Below are 20,734 nucleotides of genomic sequence, written 5' to 3' on the forward strand. Positions count from 1 at the left end.
AATTTATTGCATAGTTTCGAGGTTCTGTAGGTAGTGACAAAACTTTCTTTAAAAAAAAAAAAATTCTTGCTCTGAATGCTGATTTGCTGCCCCATAGTTTTGCCAGTGCAGCTATATCAGGGTCTGTTTGTAAGCTGGGTCTTGAAGTCAAGGTTTGATAAGCCTTGGCTTTAGTGAGAGGTCCTAGGTTAGGCAAAGTAGGGTGCATGGGACCTTAGCTGTGAATGGGCCGAAATGAAAACCATGGATGTGGGTATGTGGAGGAATCTGCACAAGTGGTGTCCCTGTGCCTCTGAACTACAAACTGTCAATTTGCAGTGGTTGTGAAAAGGCACTGGTGCCTGCTGGAGCAGCTGGTGGTTAGGTGTGACAAGTGAGGCATTCCTGTGGACAAATTCCTTCTCTCTGTTAGCATGGCAGCCAGTGTGCAAATGGGCTTCGGCTGTTAGTGCAATAACTAGCTCACTCTCTGCTGTCAGTCCACGCTCAGTGTGGGGTTAGGGGCTAAAGCTGAATGAGTCAGATGGTCTTGGGAGTATGATCTTTCGCTTCAGGTGGCCTCACAGAAGGTCTAAGCTTACTCTCATTTTTAAAATGATATGGAAAATACTTTTCCCTAGGCTTTCAATCTCCTTGGTAATGCATTCTTTTACTCAGGTGACTCCTCCCTGTTAGCTCAGTCTGAGGGGAGGTAGACAAGATAGAGCTGACTATGAGCTAACAGGACATCATAGCCTTGAAATATCCCAGGAGTCTTTCCTCTCGGAACCAGTGAAGGAAAATGAATATATCTCTAAAACTAGGTCTCTTTTGAAACTCCAGATTTAGCGTAAATGAAGTCTTCACAAAGAATGCTTTTTAGAAAAGGAGATGATAAACTGTATAGTAGCCGTATAATTACTTGCCTTGTTTGAATCTACTGATAGAATGTAAAGGTGCATCTAAAAAAATTTAAAAGTTTTTGTTGTTCTGCCTTTGGATTAAGCTGGCTGTAGGTGCTATTCTAAATGGTATAGTTTAGTTGAGAGAGATTTCTGTGAAATCCAGGTCAACCAGAGCAATGAGACATTTTGCATAAAAATATAGTCTTAAATAGATGTCTCTAGTGGTGTGGTGGTTGGGTTTTTTGTTTGGGGATTTTTTGGGGGTGTGGGGTGGTGTTTTTTTTGTTTGTTTTCTGATGGGGTGGGGATAAGCATAACTAAGAGACCTGTCTGATGAGAAATCATGGCTATTTAGTTTTAAGGTACTGGAACGACAGTCTATACTCTTGATAGTCTTCCAAATACATCTCAAAGCATTTTTGGGAAATGGAAAAAATATTTTCTATTCTAGGTGAAAAACAGTTTTGGGTAAGTACCTGTCATCTTCCCATGAGAGAGCAAAAAAATATATTCTTTTGAAGCCTTTGCATATTAAAGTTCTAGCGTGAAACTTGGGGGATAGTGTTTAGGGAGAGACTGGTGGGAGAAGGCAGGCAGGTTCTGTGATTTGGGGTTTTTTTTGTTTTGTTTTTAAGCTTAGAAAACCAAATAGAAGTTACTTGGAAAAAGCTATTCTAAAAGCTTATTGCTTTAAATTAATGAGTTAAGGGTTAGGACAGCATAGAGATTTCCCTAGATGGATTCACCGGAGAACCTTTCTTTTAAGGAAATCAACGTGAGAAAATGGTCCTCAAGAATATTTAATAGAACCACTGTTGGCTTTTGAGCCATGAGTTATTCTTTTTCCAGAATAAAGTTAAACATTATGCTATCTATTTTTTTAACTGTATTGCATCACAGTAATGTAAGCAAGTTTGTAAGGATTACAATTTCTAAAGAGATATGAAATTATTCTCTGTGCAAAACCACTATTTTAGTGGAAAATATTCAAACATTGATTATAGTTTATATATCTTAAACTTGATGTCTAATGCGTGTAGAAGATGCTACAGGAAACATTCCATAGATGTTTTTTCCCTTTTAAATAAAGGAGAGGTTATGCTGGAGCAACTGTAATAAAGCAGTTTGCCCTGACTTTGAAGAAACTGCAAGTCTACCTACAGACCTTGCCAAATTGTGCGAATTTGTGTTGCATTTGTAATAGGTACAGGTTTGGGCAGTAACTCTGATGGTAATTTCTGGGAAATCACAATTTTACACCATTTAACCTAAATGAGCGGTATGGGAGAGAACAGTTGTTTAATACTGGCCAATATAGAAGATCCTTCAGGAAAGGTCTTGGTTCCACCACAGGAAAACAGAATACATATCCAAGGGGTGCATAGCAGTCGAAGTGAATTTTCTTGTAAAAACACAGTTCATGGTTACACAGTAGTTTTTAATCTAGTGAAGATTTAAAATGCTGCAGAGAAGGGTAATCATACCACCCCCTTTGTGCTGGTGCCCTCACTTTGTGTGGCTGCGTGGTGGGTTGGATCAGGGAACTGATCCCTGAACCTTCTTGTCCTGTTACCGTGCAAATGCAGGATGAGTGAGCATCTGGGGGGGTGGGGAGGATGAGTGGGATCAGCCCTTCCAGTGAAGAGGTGGATTTATCATGGATTAAAGTGCCAGGTGATCAGTAATTGTAGCTTCAAAACATTGAAGACATGCTGCAGAGTGGACTTCCCTGTCTACAGTAACCTTCAGTTTTCAGTAATCTGTCTTCTAGTAACTTGAGATAAGTGAGTTGTGGAATTTTGAGTCGTCTTATTCTGCTTCTCGTAACTAACAATTTACACAGTGTATTTTAAAATCATACATTTTACATGTGCACGCATTTTACTGCTGTTTAATTTTTTTCCCTTCTTTAAAGCACTTGAGTCAGTCAAGCCTCATTCTGCTCTTGACGCTGCCTTCCTAGTCAATGTGCCTCGAGTTACAGTATGTTTCCACTGAGTAAATAAAAATCTTTTATCCAATGTGTGTGTTCTTCACAAAATTATCAGAAAATTACAGATAAACTGATGCTGTAATGGAGACATTAGGATCACCACTAGTTGCTGTCAGCAAAAGGTGGTTTCCAGAGATCAAAACTACAAATCTATCTTTATATCCCTTAGTAGTGGTTGTCATAGGTATTTCTTGGTTCTGGTTCCTGCAGCATAATAGTAATATTGATTCTTCTCCTTTTGGATTAGAGTCAGTACACTTGTGAATGTTAGCCTAAAGGAAGGGTTTACTGTTTACCCGTTTGAGTGATCTGCATGTTTGGGCTTTAAGGAAATGACAACAATCCCTGCAAGGGTACCCTACACCTTTAGGTTTATGATGCCAATTGGAGAGATGGGCCAGTGCTGAAACAGCTTGTTTAGGGGCAGTGTTCTCCCAGATGTTGGAGTAGATTTCTAGCCATAGGAACCTCCTGAGGATAGCTGACCCCTCATGACACCAGACCCTGCAAAGCATTCTTGTTGTAGTTCAGTATCTTCACTTTTTACTGAGAAATAATCCCTATCACAGAGGATCCATGAGTTGATCACAAGATGTATGAGTTGGGCAGGTTTGGACTGGGCTTTCTATGTTGTCAGCCAGTCAGGATGTATATTCATCACGGCTACTGGTTTAGGGATTTTGCCTTTACACAAGGTTGAAAGTTGTCACACGGCTTGCTTCCAAACAGGAGTCACCAGGGCAAAAAAACCAGGTAGAGCTAAGGGCAGCTCAGCACTTTTGCTGAATTCATCTGCTGAAGTTTGTCAGCCAGCAACTCTGACAGTTGACCAAGGAGTGCAACAATGCTATGTCAGACCAGCACAGTATTTGGGAGAGAGAACTAGAGTAAGAACCATTCCCAGAACACATCTATTTGCTCATTCAGCAGTAGATCTTTCCCTTCCATTGGAGCTTTGTCATCTGTGTGGTGGCCTCTCCTGCAGGAGCACGGATCTGGGCTGCTCCTGTGTGTCTTGTCTGTTCTCAGCTGCACACTGTGCAAAAGCCTGTGCAGCACATAGTATTGTTGACTCCAGCTTCTTTCTGTTCTAATAGGCCTTGATTGTCCAGCATCTTCGCTGTAATGCACATCTCCTGTGCTTTTCGTTTACAAGGAGTCCAAGACAGTTATACATTTAACAAATTAGAGTAAGTGCGTGTTCTGTTCTTGAACAGTCTCCTAAGCAGTAGCTACACTTCTGGTTCCTAAGCAGATGTACTCTGGGATTTGCTGGGCATGCTTTTCGTGATGGCATTGTTTAAGGCAACCCCTTGTGTGGCCACTTACACTTTACCCTTATTGGAACTGGGATTCTGGGCTAGTTAAAACTTTGTCTTAATCCTCAACAGCCATTTTTATGCAAGGTGAACTTGCAGAAGTTACTTCCTTTTTTTTTTTTTTTTTTTTTTTTTTAAAAAAAAGGTGGTCACAAATAGTTTGTCCTGTCCCTTATGTGGTCATGTGAACTCGCACTAGCGTAGCTGATGGAGTGCAGGGGTAGGAATGAGTGATGGAGCAGAGAAGGGAAGGGCTGCAAAACCTGCTATTACTGCTGAAGAATATGCTCGTGAGACTGTGCTTTGAATCCGTGGCCTTGATTGGAGGTTGCCTCCACAAGTTTTGCCTCATGCTAGCACTAATCTTTCAAAAGGGGCAAAAGATTACATAGATAGTTTGCCAATGTCCCCTGGTGCAAAAAAGCAAAGATAATTTTTGCCGTGTCCAAAGCCTCACACCTTCCTAAAATACATTGAGTTCTTCCATGAGATGATGTGGTTCTCAGTTCTGTGCTGGCCCTATAGTTTGAACTACTTTCAAGTGGTACTAGAACACCCTTAAAAGCTGTGTTTCATGTGCCTTTGGCGTGAGGGATGCCTGGGAATCTGTCATTTGAATCTCCACTGAAATATGCAGGACTAACCATGCTCTGTCAAAGATGAGGCAGACTGGTAGGAACTGTTTCTTTGTTCTTGCCATCACACCACAAGCAGAAGCTGTAGATGTTCATAGGATGACTTATTTCAGAAATCACGTAGCTTAGCGGTTGTCAAGAGGAGGGAAAACCTTCAGTCTCCTGTTTTCATGTGATGATGATATGCATAAACTGAAGCCTCCATGCTGGAGGTTGTCCTAAGATTCAGCAGAAAGATGGCTTCTACTACAAGATTTTTTTTGTGGTTTTTTACTTTCCTTTTTGATCTGTGGACTGCCCTGAGTATAAAGCATCTATATAGTTGCCTCACTGAAGCCTTGTTATTGAGAGTAACAAATCCTGTGAAATTAGCCTGTTCTGTTAATTTGGGGATGAAGCAGAATAAATGGTGGTTAGTTTGTGCCTGGAAGCCTTTCTGAAGGACAAAAGCTTGACAATCCTTGGAGATGTGTGCTGGTTACTTGAACTTCTGCATTTATATTTATGTGGCTGCTGGGGGTGGGAATCCTCTTGTAGCCTTTCTAAAGGTAGAGTCAGTTCTTTCCTCCTGTTGCCTTTGTCTTTAAAGCTGGATAGTGCAGACATCTACCGTGATGGATGAGTGGATGTCATTCTCAGGAAAGTAACTTTAAGGCAAAAATAAAGGGTAAGGGGTTTTATTTTTTTTCCACTTTTTTCTTTTCTTTTCCTTTTTTTTAGTAGTTGAACTAGCTGTTTTGGTTTCTATTCTCAAGGACCACATGAATAAATCGGAACAATACAAGGTTGAGTTGCACCTGTAAAAATGGATTCGTTTTGTTCGCTTCCTCCTGTTCTGCACAAAGCCACAAGCAGCAGAAGTACTGGAAGAACCTGCTGCGTAGGCTTATGCTAACCGTATGTTAACTTTGCTTAAAAAAAATTAAACCCTACCTCCTGCAGAACTTGATTTGCCATTGAGAAGAGCTTTCCACTTGCTGGGAGTGAAGGGGAATTTTTCAGTCCCTGGCAATTGTGCAAGGAGATGGCTATTGTTACTGGCTCAAAGACTGTAGAAAGAACTTTAATTTCTCTGCTCTGTTTGATGCCTCTGCAACTCCAAACTGTTTTTCAATGCAAATATTCAGCTGACTGTCCACTGTTGCTATATGTAGGTTTCTTTCATTTTACTTGCCCTATCCTCATGTTTCCTCTACATTGAATGTTTGAAGTTATTTTTCATGAGTTTTTGTTTCCAAACTAATTTTATTTTCTCTCTAGGTCATTCATGTATTTGTCTTCACTAATGTTTGCAACATCTCCGAACATAGTATCCTCTGTGAATTTAACTAACATGCTGTTTACCCTTTCTTCCAGATCCAGTTTCTGATCCTACTTCCACATTTGGGAGTATGCAAGGGACAAACACATCTCTTTGCGTAGCTTGACTGGATATCCCAAGACTAGGATGTTAGTATATTTAAACAATTTTTTGCATTAAAATGTTGCCAGTGTCTTAATTGCACATAGATTATTATTTTTTGAAATGTAATTAGCTTTATTGGCATTATGCATATTCAGAAGCCTGCTGGTAGAAACAGTTTTTCTGCAGTCTGACTAGTGCTTATTGGTGACTTTAAAATGGGTGCAGGAGTAGGAAGACTTTCAGGGTTGCTTTTTAAACGAGCCAGGCTTATTTAGTGTTACAGCTTTAGCACTCATTCTTGAAAATCTTGGCTCTTTGTCTAATAAGATTAACTGTAGATTAATCCAAGAACATATAAAATCTTTAGACTATGTTCAAGATATTTATGAAAGACCACTTCAGACTTCTGAATGTATGAGTACAGGTCCTAGGAGAAATTTTTAAATACTTGAAATAGTCAAATATCTATAGAAATACCTGCATCAAATAAGTGTTAACAAAAAAATAAAATTACACCCTGAAGTTTTTTTGAATCCCTGCATCGCAGGTCACATTATTCTGGTACTTGTAAGGAACCAATTGTCTGGAAGAGTAAACCCTGTGCTAAATTATTTTTGCAGATTTGATAATGCAGCTTCCTTTAAAAAGTGTTTTGTGATTGTGTAGTTATTGTAAAATGAGATATTGCATGTTTTCTGTTATATAAATGATTGTCTGGCAGTAATTAGCAGTTCAAAGATAAAGAAGTCAGCATTAAACTAATGTGCTATTTTAAAAAAATGTATTTTTGACTCTGCCACCTCTTGGAGTGTCTCATGTATAAAACTACTAGTATATTTAATTGAATTACTTATTGAAACGCTACTATAAGCAAATATTTAAATTACTGAAGTGAATTTGAGGCTGATGGCAATGTTCATTGCGTAGCTGTGGATTTTGCAGGTTCCTCTGCAGCCTTAGCTGTCCAGTGCACTTCTGTTCTTTGCCCCTTGTGATTGAAAGGAGCATTCTCTTCATGTGCTTCGAATTTCTTTTGTTAAAACTGCTGCCGATCTTCTTGGCTAACATTTTTAAGTAATTGTTTATAGTTTCTCTGCTTGGATTTTCATTGGTACTGTCCAGCTCTGTACATGGGCAGTACATTTAGGTAAGATTGCAGTTTTTCTTTGGCTTGGCTGCTTTGACAGATGTTCTCAGAAGAACGAGTGGTAGGAAAGTGCAGTGTTTTGCAACACTTGTTCTAGTATCCTGCTGCATTTTGTTTTAGTGACCGCTTCCTTCTCTCACCCCTTCTGTTGTTATTCCTGTGGTTTTATAGAAAAGCAAGTTTGTTATGGTTGCTTACAAGCTTTTCAAGGGAATTTGAGACTCATTGAGTACTATTATTTATTTTATGAAATCTGCTGAAGCACAGTGCGTTCTAGAAGTCTAATTCCTCAAGCCTGGAAATGTTTCTGGTGTCAAAGAACACTTTTAAAAGAGGTCGGCTATATCTAAAATAACCTTCAGAGGTTTTAAGGTATAAAATTGACATTAGTGGGTAACAAGGCATGTACATGAAAATTTTTTTTTAATGCTTCTTGCACATGCTGTCTTCAGCAATTTATTGTTCACGCTTTATGCCATACTTTGTTCATTATATGTGCATGATATTCTTTTTCTTTTGGAGAAACTTATATATGAAGAATTCTGTATGGAAAAAATGACCTCAAGGCAAGATATTTACAAAGTGTCATAGACATTACCTTGTTTTGTAACTTTGAATATCTGTTAGTGCTACTCTAGGCTTTTAATCCCTTAGGATCAGATGATTAGCATGTAGCCTGCAGAAGCACAGTTTGTATCAAATCCCATCACTGTTTATATGTTTGTACTGCTGGCAGTTCCTAGCCGTGGATTAGAAAATGCATTTCTGATATTCCACTCTGAAAGGACTGTTCAGAAGTTAGAAAATCAGCTGTTTTGGATATAAATGGACAGTGACTCTCATCTTAAAGCTGAAGCTTTTCTAGCAAAGCAGCACTCAAAACTATGAAGTGTTTCTGTTGTTTCTTCATATAGAGGTTGTTTCAGATACTTCAGTCTTCAATAACTTTAGCCATATGACTTAGTGTGGAATGCCAACCTTGAGAAGGTCTGTGTGTAGATGACCTGGAAAATTTAACTCAGATTTTGAACCAAGGACCCGTGGTAGGCAGTTTCTTAGAAGGCTGAGCGTTCCCCTAGTGATTCTTCACTTAGCACCAAAGGAATTGGTTTAGATCTGCTGAGCATCCTAAACAGGGACTTCATTCTTTGAACAGGCCTGAGGCAGTAACATGTCTGCTAAGACCTTTTTATTGAGGTACCAACTGTAAAATTGGAGCAAGGCTGGCTGTTCTAGAAGGCTGACCTCCAGATGTTTGTCTTAACAGTTTGATGTTCTTGACTAGAAACCTGTAATTTGATTAACTGAGCATATTCTGAGATTCTGCTGTAATTCAACAACACTGAGAAACTTGGTGTGCAGAAAGTGCAGGACTGCTGTCTTCTCTCAACTTCAGATCACATGTGCTGTTTTCAAGCAAAGAACTCGAACTAGACTGAAAACAAAAGTTGTGAGGGAATAGGGTGGCCTCAACCGAAGTACAGTGAATTAAATGTTTGGCTTCCTTAATTATGAAAGGCCGATAACGTGCTGTGCTTCAGGAATCCTAGAAAGTCTGGAGTAAATGAGATAGAGAAGACTGGGCAGTGTCAAAAAAGCTGCACAGAACTGCTTGGCTTGAGGAGGACTTAAAGCTGATGATAGGAGCTGAAATTACTGTGTGTATATCTCAGTTATGTGCAATGTAAGTCATTAAATATACTGGTAGACACCAAATTCACTGTAGCTACCCAGAAAAGATACTTGGGCATAACTGTGAAATCCTGAATGGCCATTGTAAAAGATGTAATCTCTATCATGTGACTTTTGCATCAACCAAATCCCAAGGTTTTTTTCTATGATCTTCAGCTCTGATCCAGTACCAACTTCAGATGCCCGTCTCAAATCTGAATAAGGGAAAGGCAATTTGAGAGAGTGATCGAGGAAGTGAAACAGGTCTTAATTTCAGCAGTGTTGCTGTCTAAGCTGTCCCTGGTCCTGCCGCTTGTTCCTGCTGACATAACTGGAAAATTGTTCCTGTCTAGAAATGATGCCAGCAAAAATGATTATTTTTTCATTGTCTTCTGTATGCACCTGTACAGTTTGTATTGCCAGTGAAAAGGGAAGAGTGTGACTAGAAATGCCTGATGGTAAGCAGCCTTTCTTCTGTCCGGTGTTGCTGTCAAGGAGGAAAAAGAAAAGCTCAGTGTAACCTCGGTTGTAGTTGGACACAAAATACCCTAAAGAAACTGTGTGTCTCTCCTGGGTAGTACATCTGCAGACGTAGTTTATGGAATTGATGATGTCTACCTGTTACTAAGATTCAAACAGTTGTTACATAAAATGATGGCAAACATTACATGACATCAGAATTGAGAGAGAGGTTTATCAGTCGCTCTTTGGGAAAATTTCCACTAAACCCCAAAGGTCAAGCTATCTTATAGCTGTTTACTGCAAGTTTCTTGCATTTGTGTGTAGTGGGTTTTTTTGTTGGCAATTTCAATTCCCACAACTTATTTCAGCACCAAATTGTTTTGCTGCTATAATCCTGTGTTACAAAGTTGTCAGCAGCTGTGCTTATGCTTCTCTGTTTCCAGAGGAATATTAGGCCTTGCAGCTTCCTTAGTGCATAGGCATAATCCAAGTGAGAATGAAGAATAGCTAAGAATGTTTCTGCTAGTATATAGTTCTGTTGGCACAAAAGTAACAATAGTAATACAGCTATATCTTCTGTGCTGAATGCAAGAGTTATCATGTGCTTACTTTGTACCATTGTGGTCTTGATACTATTGTCATGCAAACACCCATAAAGCTGGAGGGGGCTTAGGCTTAGCTGTGCTCCCTTTGCACCTTGTGTTGTAGACTCACGAATGCCCCACTTGAAGTTATATATATATATATAATGTGATTTCAGTGATGACAGTCACTATAATTTGCTCTGTAGCTAGTATGAATTCTGTGCTCGTCTCTTTCAGTGTTAAGATATTTCTCTCTGTGTGCTGAGCTTTGGTTTGGGGAGGGGAGGGGGAAGTTATTTAAGGTGGATAACTTTTGTCCCCTGCCCTGCTTTCAGTTACCCTTCTATTTTTGTGTAGCTGTCTGTATCACCCACTGATTTCACCTAGATCATCCTTTCTGTTGAGATAGGACCAAACATTCCATCTAAAAAGGCTGAGGATACTTTTCCAGAGTTTCTGGGAAGCCTTCTGAAAACATCGTGTGTTTCATATTCACAGTAGTCATGATTCAGCTTTCTTTCTGTGATCTAGATTCTTCTTTTCTTCTGTTAGTTTCTTAATCAGAATTTAGGTATGCTCATGGGTGTTTTGGTGAAATAATCACTCGACTTTATTAAGTGGTGTGTCTTTGCATGCCATAAGATTTTTCAGGATGCTGTTAGCTAGCTGGAGTCAGAAGGCATTCTCTTCATTGGGGCAATTACGTAATGGCTTATGACGGAGGCTTATTTAACATCAGACAGACTTTTACAATTGGAAATAACAGAGTAAAAAGACTCTTGGCAGTTTTTACCTTACAGGTAAGCTCAGTATATTCACCTCTCAACTAAGAAACGTGCAATAACCTTTCATAGGTCTATGCTATTTATTTAAGATCATCAGATTTTCAATGATGGGTCATATAACTATACTTAGTTTCCAAAGTAGAATCACATTTTCATTCCCCTTTGCAGACTCCTGTATAGATTTGAAAATCTCTGTAGACGTGGTGAAAGGGGTATTTATAATGCGAGATCCAAAAATAGGAGAATAATGTATTGAGTTAATTCAGTAATGACTGGTGATATAACTGATCTCCCGTGATAAAGGAGGTGAAACTGAGTCACACTCCAAGAGTTTGCTAGATCAAAGCTGTGGTTTGGTAAATGCTTTTTCTGCCAGCAGTCCTTGTCTAAATGGATTCAGCAGCTTGTGCCTACCCTTTCTGGGCTGTTTTTTAGCTGAATTGTTTCAGCTAGTCTGGTTTCAGTAGGTGGCTGGGTTGCAGACAGTGTGGTGTGGGGCAGGACTGAGTTGCTAGGGGAAGGCAACCCTCACAAATAAGACTGCTACGGAGTATGAAATATAGCTAATATCTCAGCCAGTTTAACCCACACCTCTAATGTGCTTCTGCATCATGCCAATATGTATCTCTTGAGGCTAGGGTGGAAATCCCTGGTGTCCTGTGCTTCCGCATATACATCTTTTGGGGGAGAGGGAGGGTTTCTCCATGGTTTAACTGACTTGAGCCTCTGCTATACCTACTTGTGGCAAGTTGTTCCTGACAGCACGCCTGACTCTGGCTGATCTGTGGTATGAGCATTACTATGGCCATGAAATAAAGTGGAGCACTGAATTGATCTTGCTGGAAATCCTATCTCTTCCGTGGGAGGCATTTTCCAGGCAGATCAATTCTGTCTACTGCAAGGCTGTTTTTATGCTTGTGCTGGGGGAGCATGGGGTGTGAGGAGAAATACTGGTAGTTAATGAATGCCATCTTAACTTTGCTTGGCAGTGAAGCACTAACAGGTTGTCTCCAAGAGGAATAAAGTTTAAAGGTTTTTATTTTGCTGCAATAAATAATGCAACACTGTTGGATATGGAAAAAATTGTCTTGAGTTTGAGCAATGTTTAGGTCTCAATATAAAAACTTTTGGTCCATGATGTTTTGTGCTATTGAGTGTTCTCCTTCTTGGGCTGTTTGGCTCTTCTAATCTGTTTATAAACTTTCTAGCTAGTTGTTATAGTTTCTTCTCCGTGAAAGTTGTACCTGGTTGCCTGCTGGAACTCCAGACCTGGAGGCTGAACAAATAAGAGCACTGTCTTGGAATTGAGATACTGAAAAACAACTCCCACTTCAATTTTCAGTGTTAAAGTTTGTTTGTTTGGGTTTTGTTGGTTGGTTGTCTTTTGTATGTAGATCTTATTCTACCGTTAAGTAAAAACTACCTTTTTAAGGATACATAGAAAGTTGGTAGTTATTGAAACTCTTCTGCTGTCATTCTTTGCCACTTTGAGATGTCTGTGTTTTCTGGTTTATTTTCTAAAGTAATAAAATGCAGGTATTTACATGAGAAGATTCCAGTCAAGTCCTGCATTGGTGGTGACTGGCTGTGAAGAAAACCAGATAGTCGTACAATAAAACTCCCGATCTCGAGTTAAAATGTAAAACAAAAGCCCACAACCCCTGACTTGAACAACTAGCCAGATTAGTGATGCAGTATCTACAAATTGGAGGATCTTCCCACCCCCCGCAAATCCACGTGAAGATTATGGCTCAGTCTGCCAGAGCAATTGCTGTATCTTGAGGTGATGTTGAGACAGCCATGGCAGAGTCCTTGGCTTTTCTTGAATTCTAGTCTGAGGCTTTTGATTAGAGATAAGATGGTTGCATGCCTCCTTGTAATTCTCTTCTTGATATTGGATCACACACACAAAAATACTACTTGTGGGAGGGGAGCAGGAGATGGTCCATATTACGCCTTTTGCCTTGCTATGCTCTGTACTTTGACAGCAAGCTTTGTAACTTGTCACTTCTGGTCTTTTGGGGGGTCACTTTTCAGTTGTAATCAGTGAGATAATCTGCCAGTTAGTGTGCTAACACAGGTAACAGCCTGATAACTTGCTTCTCCCCTGTAGAGGGGAGAGATCTACCCTCTTCTAGGGGAGTTGGCAGGGCTCTTTTCTGTTGTGAAGGCAAGTGCATTGCAGAGCTGTAGTTCAGATACATAGCTGGTTTTCTGTCATACTTAGCTCATTAACTTTTAAATGCCTTGCAGAGAAAATGTGCTTAGACTTGATTTTTAGAGGAAAAGGAATGACTTGGTTGAGAGGGATGCTTGGAGAGCATGAGGATGGCCTGCTGCAGCTTCTTCTTTATTAAAATTACCAACCAGTAGTGGAATTTTAATGAAGTCTTGCAGGATAGACGGTCAGACTCACTTCTACGAACAGTACTTGTCTGCTGCCGTATTAGGGTTTTTTTGTCCATTTTTTTATTTCTCAGCTTATTGCTGTGGTAAGTTATTGTAACAGTGAAATGGCCATTTGACAGAACATGTACCTTGTTGGCTTCTTGATTGCTTCAAATGAAACTTCTCTACTGGAGATGCTGTTCTACAGTGAATAAAGCATTAGTCTAAGGCCAAAGGATTGAGCTCCAAGGGCCTGTTTAGGGACTTCAGCAGGTGATACCACTATTTTGTCTTGAGAGCACAAGGTGTTCTGGTGGAAAAAAACCTATAGAAGAGCTACATATTGCTATATAGGACTTGGTTATACCTGTTCTTTTAAACAGTATCTATCTTAACATCCTTAGTTCTTCTGTATGCACGTATGTCTGTATTGCTTTTCAAAACCAGGTTATTGATATTTAAGGTCCCCGAAAAGTCCTTGGATTTACTAAAGCATCTGTTGTCTCTGGAGCGGGGATGTCTGCAGTAAGTCCCTGAGCAGTGCAGTTTCATTAACAAGAATGTGGAAGCATGATGAAAAATTACTGAAGATGCACAGCTTTTTCTTTCTTTGTTCCCCAGGAAGCTAAGACAAAGTTCGTTTGACTTGTAGTTGGAGTACTTAATTGTGCTCCATTCAAATAATGAGATCTCTCATCATAGGTGGATGGGAGGTTCTTTTATTTTGTTGCATGAATAAAAGAATATTCACAAGTTATAATTACATGCATGTCCTGAGACTTGGTGTATATTAATAACTGTCCTGTGACGTTTTTTCCCCTCCCTTGTCGCTTGGTCTTGCTTTTCTATTAAGATGCCTGTGACTGAAACATTCCAGTTTAATAGATTTTTGTCCTGAAAGAGACAGAATTCCCGTGTTACACATAGACTGTAGGATTTTTCTGAATTAATTCCTGCTTCAAATCCCATAGCTGTGGATAAATATATCCAATCTTGACCAGAAAATCTAGGCATGAGAAATCCAATAAAAACCTGATGTGATGGTGGTGGCTTTTACTTCCTACTAGTTAATGAGACTCCTAACATGATGAATGTAAGTGCTGGGGAGAGTACAAGGGGAATAGATCTTAGCAGCCAGCCCACGCTTCCCTAAACAACACCTCCAGAATCCTAGGCTAGGGAAAGTGTTGGTCTGGTCCTGGAGTGCATGTCTTGTGTTTTCAATTGGACCCTTGTGAAATTAAGAGTATCTTATGTCTGGCCAGGTTTGATCAGCTTCCAATTTCAGCTGCTGGATCTGGGTATGTCTTTGAGAAGCTGTTTTTCTTGTTCCTAGATGTGTTTTGTGGCTTTCTCCATTCCCCTCCGCCCCCCTTTCGAAGTAGTATTTAATTGTATTTGCTTTGGTAAGCAGCCTCTGTGACCTGGGCCTTTTGTTATTTACTGTTCTTCCTGTCTTTGTATCTCCTGCAAATTTAGTGACTGCTTTCTTCCTAGTCACCGACTAAAATGTTAAATGGCATAGGGCCAAGAACTAATACCTGATGGACCTCACTAGCAGTGGTTTCCCATTGACACCAACATTTCAAGAGCAGTCACTTAATCGATTTTTAATCTACTTTATATGTATTTGACTGATTTTTGTTTGTTTTGTTTTTCTTTTCCTGGCTGGTTTCAGTCAAAATGTTTTGTGCCAGCCCAAAAATGTTACATAAATCTAAAAATGATATATCAAACCTGTTACTGTTGTTCATAAAACTTTCAGTTTCATAAAAGTCAAATTAAATAGCTTTTTGTAAGCCCATGTTGATTGACACTATTTTTGCTGTTAATTCTTCAGTAGTCCTCTGAGCTGTACCTTGTTTTTGAAAACCATTACCAAGTTGAGACCCCAGTACTTATCTGTTTAATGTTGTGACATTTCAAAGGAATGATTTTTAATTTTTTTCAGCCCATTGGAACTTTTACAATATTCCAAGAATTTCTGGAATTAAACACTGTTGCAAACATTCTTTTAGTAACTCCCGGGGGGGGGAATCATTCACCTCCATAGCATTTTAAGACTGTTAACTTACAAATGTTAAACAGCATCACCTTGATAGATTTTGTTGAATGATCGTATGCCATTCTATTGAAAATTTGTTAATATATTACCATATTCTTACAGATTTTTTTAAGGTAATATGCATATGTGCCTTCTTTTTTGGTTTTTATCTTTGCTAACTTTAAAGCTGTACATGTCTCTGCACTGACCTTTGTAACATTTATTTATGTTCTCTGCTCTGAATCCCCCTGCCCCTCTTCCAAACTTTTGTCTCCTTTGTGCTTTTACTCTTAGTTGCACTGGGGTTTGGGTTTTGCTTTTTTTCTTTAATAGGTCAGGTATTTTTTTCCCCCATTATATTGTTTTGAGGGTTTCTAGTAAAAAAGTTCCTAAGTAGTTAAAAAATTTAAACAAAAGATGTAGACAGCTATTGTCTTAATAGATTTGACTCTCAGCTTTTTTAAGTTATCCTTTTAAAGTGCAAATTGCTATGTGTTAAGCTGATTATTGATTATTAATAAATGCTGATGAATCAGCTGTCTTATTTTCTATTGCAATAGGTCTACAATATCTACTATACATAACTACTGCCATGGCTAGTACTTAGTTCATCTATTGAGGTCTAGCTTACAAATTGATACTCACAGATTAGGGCTGAAGAGTTGTTATGTTGTTTTTTTATTATCCCCATTCAGGGGCGTGGGTTTTTGGGTTTTTTTTTGTTTTGGGGGGTTTTTTGAGTTCTTTAACAATTGCTGTGATAGTAAAGTCAGATTGTAGCCTTTCTTTTCTTTATTACCCTCAAAGTTATTTGACTTCTAGTTAGTGGTACAAGCTTTACTGCTTTGACTAGGTATGTGTGTAGGGCTGTATTATGCAGTGAGTATTAAAGAGTATGTTTGAGCTGTGCTGTCGCAGGGGAAAAAAGCATTGTTTGAAATGCTCGGCGCTCTGTCAATGGCAGTCCAAAAATGCATCCCTATCTCCTTCTGAAGATCTTGCATTCCTGTTTTTTAAAGAGGAGAATGTGTCTTTGGCTAATCCACATTGCTAGAGATCAGCCAGTAAAGTCCTCTCTTGGATTATCAGCTTCTGTAGTAGTGTTATATCAAGGAGCCTGGTAGCTCCTTGATCATTACAAGTGCTCTCTGTTTTAAGCCAAAAGATGATATGAGAATCTACCTGGATTTTTTTTTTGTTTTGGTAAAGCTTGAAGTTTAACTGTTGTGTTGAACCGTTAATCAATAAACTCTAATTACAGTTTAAATTTATGACTTAAAATATTTGGTTACATAAAGGAGTAAAATTTCTGAAAATGCCAGAAAAGATGAAAATACAATTGTTTAGGTGCAGAGACAAAACTAGTGAAATTTGACCATGCTGAAAACTGCATAGTCACCTCCCCCCGCCCCCTTATTTTAGTTTTAATTTCAGTGCTCGTTACTTTTAGGATAAAAATGGCACATCCATATTCTGATTTTTGTTAAGAGGACATTTTAGAGAATAATGTTTCTTAAACCTTGCTTTATTATTTCACAATTGTTAGCTCTAAAAGTAATGTGTGTAACAATCTCTGTATTTAAAAGTTAGTCCACCCTTGCTTCAGTACTAAGGGTTTTCTTTGTTCTTTCTGGGATTTTTTTTTTCTCTCTAATTCTTCACTTGCTGGAGAGCCTTCTGAGACAGAGATGATGTTTTACACTTTGTAAATGTTGGATTTTTAAAATAATTAAAAACTTTTTTCCTAAATTCTTACACTAACACCCAAAAGACATTTCTGTTGTGTAGGTCACCAGTAACATAATAAGGGTTAAATGTATGGTTGCTTTAATTGTGAGGAACATATCTAAGAGAAAGCTCTAAAATATTGGGATCTTCATCCCTCTTCCTCTTTTCTAATTCTCTTATTCCCGCAACTTTTCCACTGGCCCTGCTCTTCAGCTGCTGTGAACTGTCAGACACTGAAATATAGACGATGAAAATATAGAAACTGGAATTTAGCAGAGGCAGCCATGTTAATTTCTGTTCCATTTGAAATGCAGGAAAATATCATCTGCCAAATGGAAAAGGACAATCGGTGGGAAAAGAAATGTTCTTTTCAAGCTTCTAAGAGCAGTGACAATGGAGAGAAAAAATACTATAAAAAGTAGGCAGCTCCTTTTTCAAGATTTTGTTTTCAATGTATTATGCATGATTAACTGTACACAGTTGCTCTTTTGGCATCCTGAATGACTGAATACTACATTGCAGGGCTTATACTGTCTTTACTGCATTACACTTTGCATTTGGGGGGTAATAGGGCTCAGCTTCATGGCAGTTTTGCCAGTCTTTATTATAATTTTTGAATACATTCATACTTCCCTTATTTGCCTTTTTTAATGTCAAGCGTTGCACATAAGATGTTCTGCTGTTGCTATGCAACTGCTAAATCCAATATTTAATATTAATAAAAACCGAGTGGCATTAGCATCACTGAGAACAGTGGGCTAGCAAACTATGATTGTACAATATCCAAGCTGTAAAACTTGGCAGGGACTTCAGTGTGCAATTGCATGCATGGCAAACTGTGGGGCATGAGTCATTGGCAGTTACTATTTTAAGAGTGGTGAGTTTGAGTAAAATTTTCTGAGGTCTTCTGATTTTTATATATATATATAAAAAATTACAATTTTTTTAAACAAAAAGATAAAGAATGAGGTTGGCTAGCTGTTTTCCTTAAGGTTTCATTTCAGATACAAATTCTGAGGGGTTACTACCCGTAAAAGAGTCAACATTATAAACTTCTATGGGTCAATACCCTGATTCTCCTATTTTTCTTCTAGGTCAGGTTGGTCGGCCCTTTCCCACTGTTCCTGCCACTTCCTGAAGCCTGAATTGGCTTTTTTTGGAGGCAGTGCTACTTCTCTGCCTGACAAGGTGCTGTTCAATGGGATGTTTTTCCAGTTTCTCTTCTTCCACCTTGTTTTCTGATCTCTCCCCTATTTCTCTTTACTCTTGACTGTTATTTCACTGTCACTTTCACCTTTTTTTTTTTTTTTTTTTTTTTTTTTTTTTTGTTCTCCACTCGGTGCTTTCAGAGATTAGATTTTTAGTATCAGCCTCTGATCCTGATAGATCAAGGACAGTGGTATGCCCTGGCAGTGCTTCGGCCATCTAAGTCATGTTGCAGGCTGCAATTTCTGTAGGTTCCTGCATCTGATATCTAAAGATGTTAGTGCACTGGCACTCTTGGTGACACCCAGAGGGATGTAATGCTGCTTGTCCTTTCCTTTTGAAGACTGCCGCCCAAAAGATAACTTTGATATTAAATCTATATATATTTATTATAGAATTATTGTTCTTTTGCCACATAATAACTGATTTCCTTCATAGCATGTGATCGATTAGAATTTGTCTGGTTTCTTAAAGTTTCTTAAAAGGGCTATTTCAGGTAGTTTATCTGTCCCCCGATTCACCCATGCAAGTTTCCATGAATTTAAAACTCTATTTTTGTGTCTTAATTTTTTTTTTTTTCATCTTCTGCCTCTCAAAGATTCAGGCAAGTAGGAGAAGCTGCCCCTAGCTATATGCAAACCATTATTAAACCTACAAAGCAAAAGTATTAATGGAGGGGGAAAATACAGTATATGGCAGTTTTGAGTTTTATGCTCATATTGGGAATACGTTTTTATAAGCAGGTGGAATTTGTCTGTCCCCCTTAAAGTAGCCTTTGTACTGTTCGTATTCACACTGCTAACCTGTCTTCTCACAGTATTGGGTAGTTAATAGCTCTGTAGATTTTACTGCCAGCAGGGGTTTAGTGTAATATTGATTTAACATTTCCAAATAATGGCAGTAATTTCGGTAAAGGTTTTTCCTCTTTTGGAATAAAGTAAAATTGGTTAGATTTATTTTAAGTGAGGCGTAAATCATGGCATTGAAGTAAATCGGACTGTATATCTTAGATGTGGATCTGTGATTGGAATTTGGTTCCTTAGAGGCATGGCACTGCTGAATCCCTTTCCTTTGAATTTTCTCTCCTCAACCCTGTAACTCTTCAGGAAACACTTATTCTAATGTTTGTTGAAATTCAGAAAAGTAACTGAATGCCACTCAGATGGAAGAAAGTATTTTTTTTTTAATTGGGGAAAATGTACTTTATTTCAGTTTGGAGGCTTACGCAAGAGAATTTTTCGTGTAGAAATTACCTGGTCATGTTGTAGAACCTACAACTTCCTATTTTCTTTTCAAAATGGTTTATTTCAATATTGTAATGTTCTTTGTTTTTAACCTAGCTATTTACAAAAGTACAGGAGTCGGTGGACTCTAGATTGTGCCATGATTTGTCAGTAGTTCAGTCATCACAATTGACCCATGCATCTTGTAATGCTTATAGAAAACACGTTGAGCTCTGTTCTTGGAACAGATAAATATAGAACTGCTATTGTGAATATTCTTGTAGTGACGTACTTAATCTAGAAAGCTAACAATTCTTTTATTTGCTTTTAGGGTTTGAAAGTATTCTAGAAGGCCTGTTTGGACCTGGATTATTAAAAGATCTCAGTTTGTTTAAAGGTATTCAATCTCTATGTTTGTATCTTGTTCTGCATTTCTAATGACAGAAGCAGCCCCAGCTCTGCCTCTAGAAAATGTGTGTTACCGTGGTGATTTGTGCTTTTTTTCCCCCTCCCCCAGGCAGTGCTCACAGTTAGTTTCATATTGGCTAAAATTACTAATGAGTGTGCGTTCATCTTTATGTAGCTGGGAGTGTATTTGGCAGTGCTCGGAAAAACAGATTTGTTGTGCATAGATAAAATGTATACAGTTTGGTAATCTGGGGATTTAGAAAAATGGCCGAAATGAAGCCTGCATCCTCAGAATGCAGGCAAGAATGTTGTGAAACAGGTATTTAATTTGGCATTTCTCTTTTGGCTCCAGTTGTGTCGTGGTTTATGAATATGAAGTAATTTGCTATTCCTCTGATTTACAGACTGTGAGCCTGAAGGTGTTTCTGATTGGTCTTTTGATGAAAATTGTCTTTTCTGCTGCCTGAGAAGAGAAAAAGTGAAGGTAACAATGCAGATGTGTGAAGCTAGTAGTTGTAGGGGAGGGACAAAGGGAGGGAGTTTGCTGCTCCTAGTTAACTGAACATAGAAAATCTGCAACCTCCTACCCCTTTCCTCTCCTTCGGAAAAAGGCTTTCTGAATTAAAATAATACAAGTTAACAAAGAGACTTGCTGCTTCTCTGCAACTTTTTCTTTGTAGTATGTGATGCAGATTTTTTTTCTGTGTAGTGACTCTGTTTGGTGGTGTTTTTGTTTGTTTTGGGGTTTTGGTTTTTTTTTTTTGAGTTCTTTATAAGAGATCTTGTTGGGATCATGTAACCCTTCCCAAGGGAGCCAGACTTTGTCTTGTGCACGTTTACTACAGTCAGACG

At 38.6% G+C, this 20,734-nt stretch overlaps 1 protein-coding gene across 3 annotated transcripts in view; it reads left to right on the plus strand.

Moving 5' to 3' along the window:
* Positions 1-20,734, plus strand: part of LCOR (ligand dependent nuclear receptor corepressor) — a 54,184-nt gene that overhangs the window by 11,548 nt on the left and 21,902 nt on the right. For 2 of the 3 annotated variants that reach the window (XM_054831337.1, XM_054831339.1), the window contains exons 2-5: positions 6,188-6,280; positions 17,360-17,463; positions 19,806-19,871; positions 20,287-20,366. In XM_054831337.1, coding sequence (XP_054687312.1) covers positions 6,279-6,280; positions 17,360-17,463; positions 19,806-19,871; positions 20,287-20,366 — 252 coding nt within the window. In that variant the 5' untranslated portion in view covers positions 6,188-6,278. The remainder of the gene's footprint in view (positions 1-6,187; positions 6,281-17,359; positions 17,464-19,805; positions 19,872-20,286; positions 20,367-20,734) is intronic. The other variant, XM_054831338.1, reaches the window with a different exon arrangement.

The sequence above is a fragment of the Grus americana genome, chromosome 7, assembly GCF_028858705.1.
Source record: "Grus americana isolate bGruAme1 chromosome 7, bGruAme1.mat, whole genome shotgun sequence".
Lineage (NCBI taxonomy): Eukaryota > Metazoa > Chordata > Aves > Gruiformes > Gruidae > Grus > Grus americana.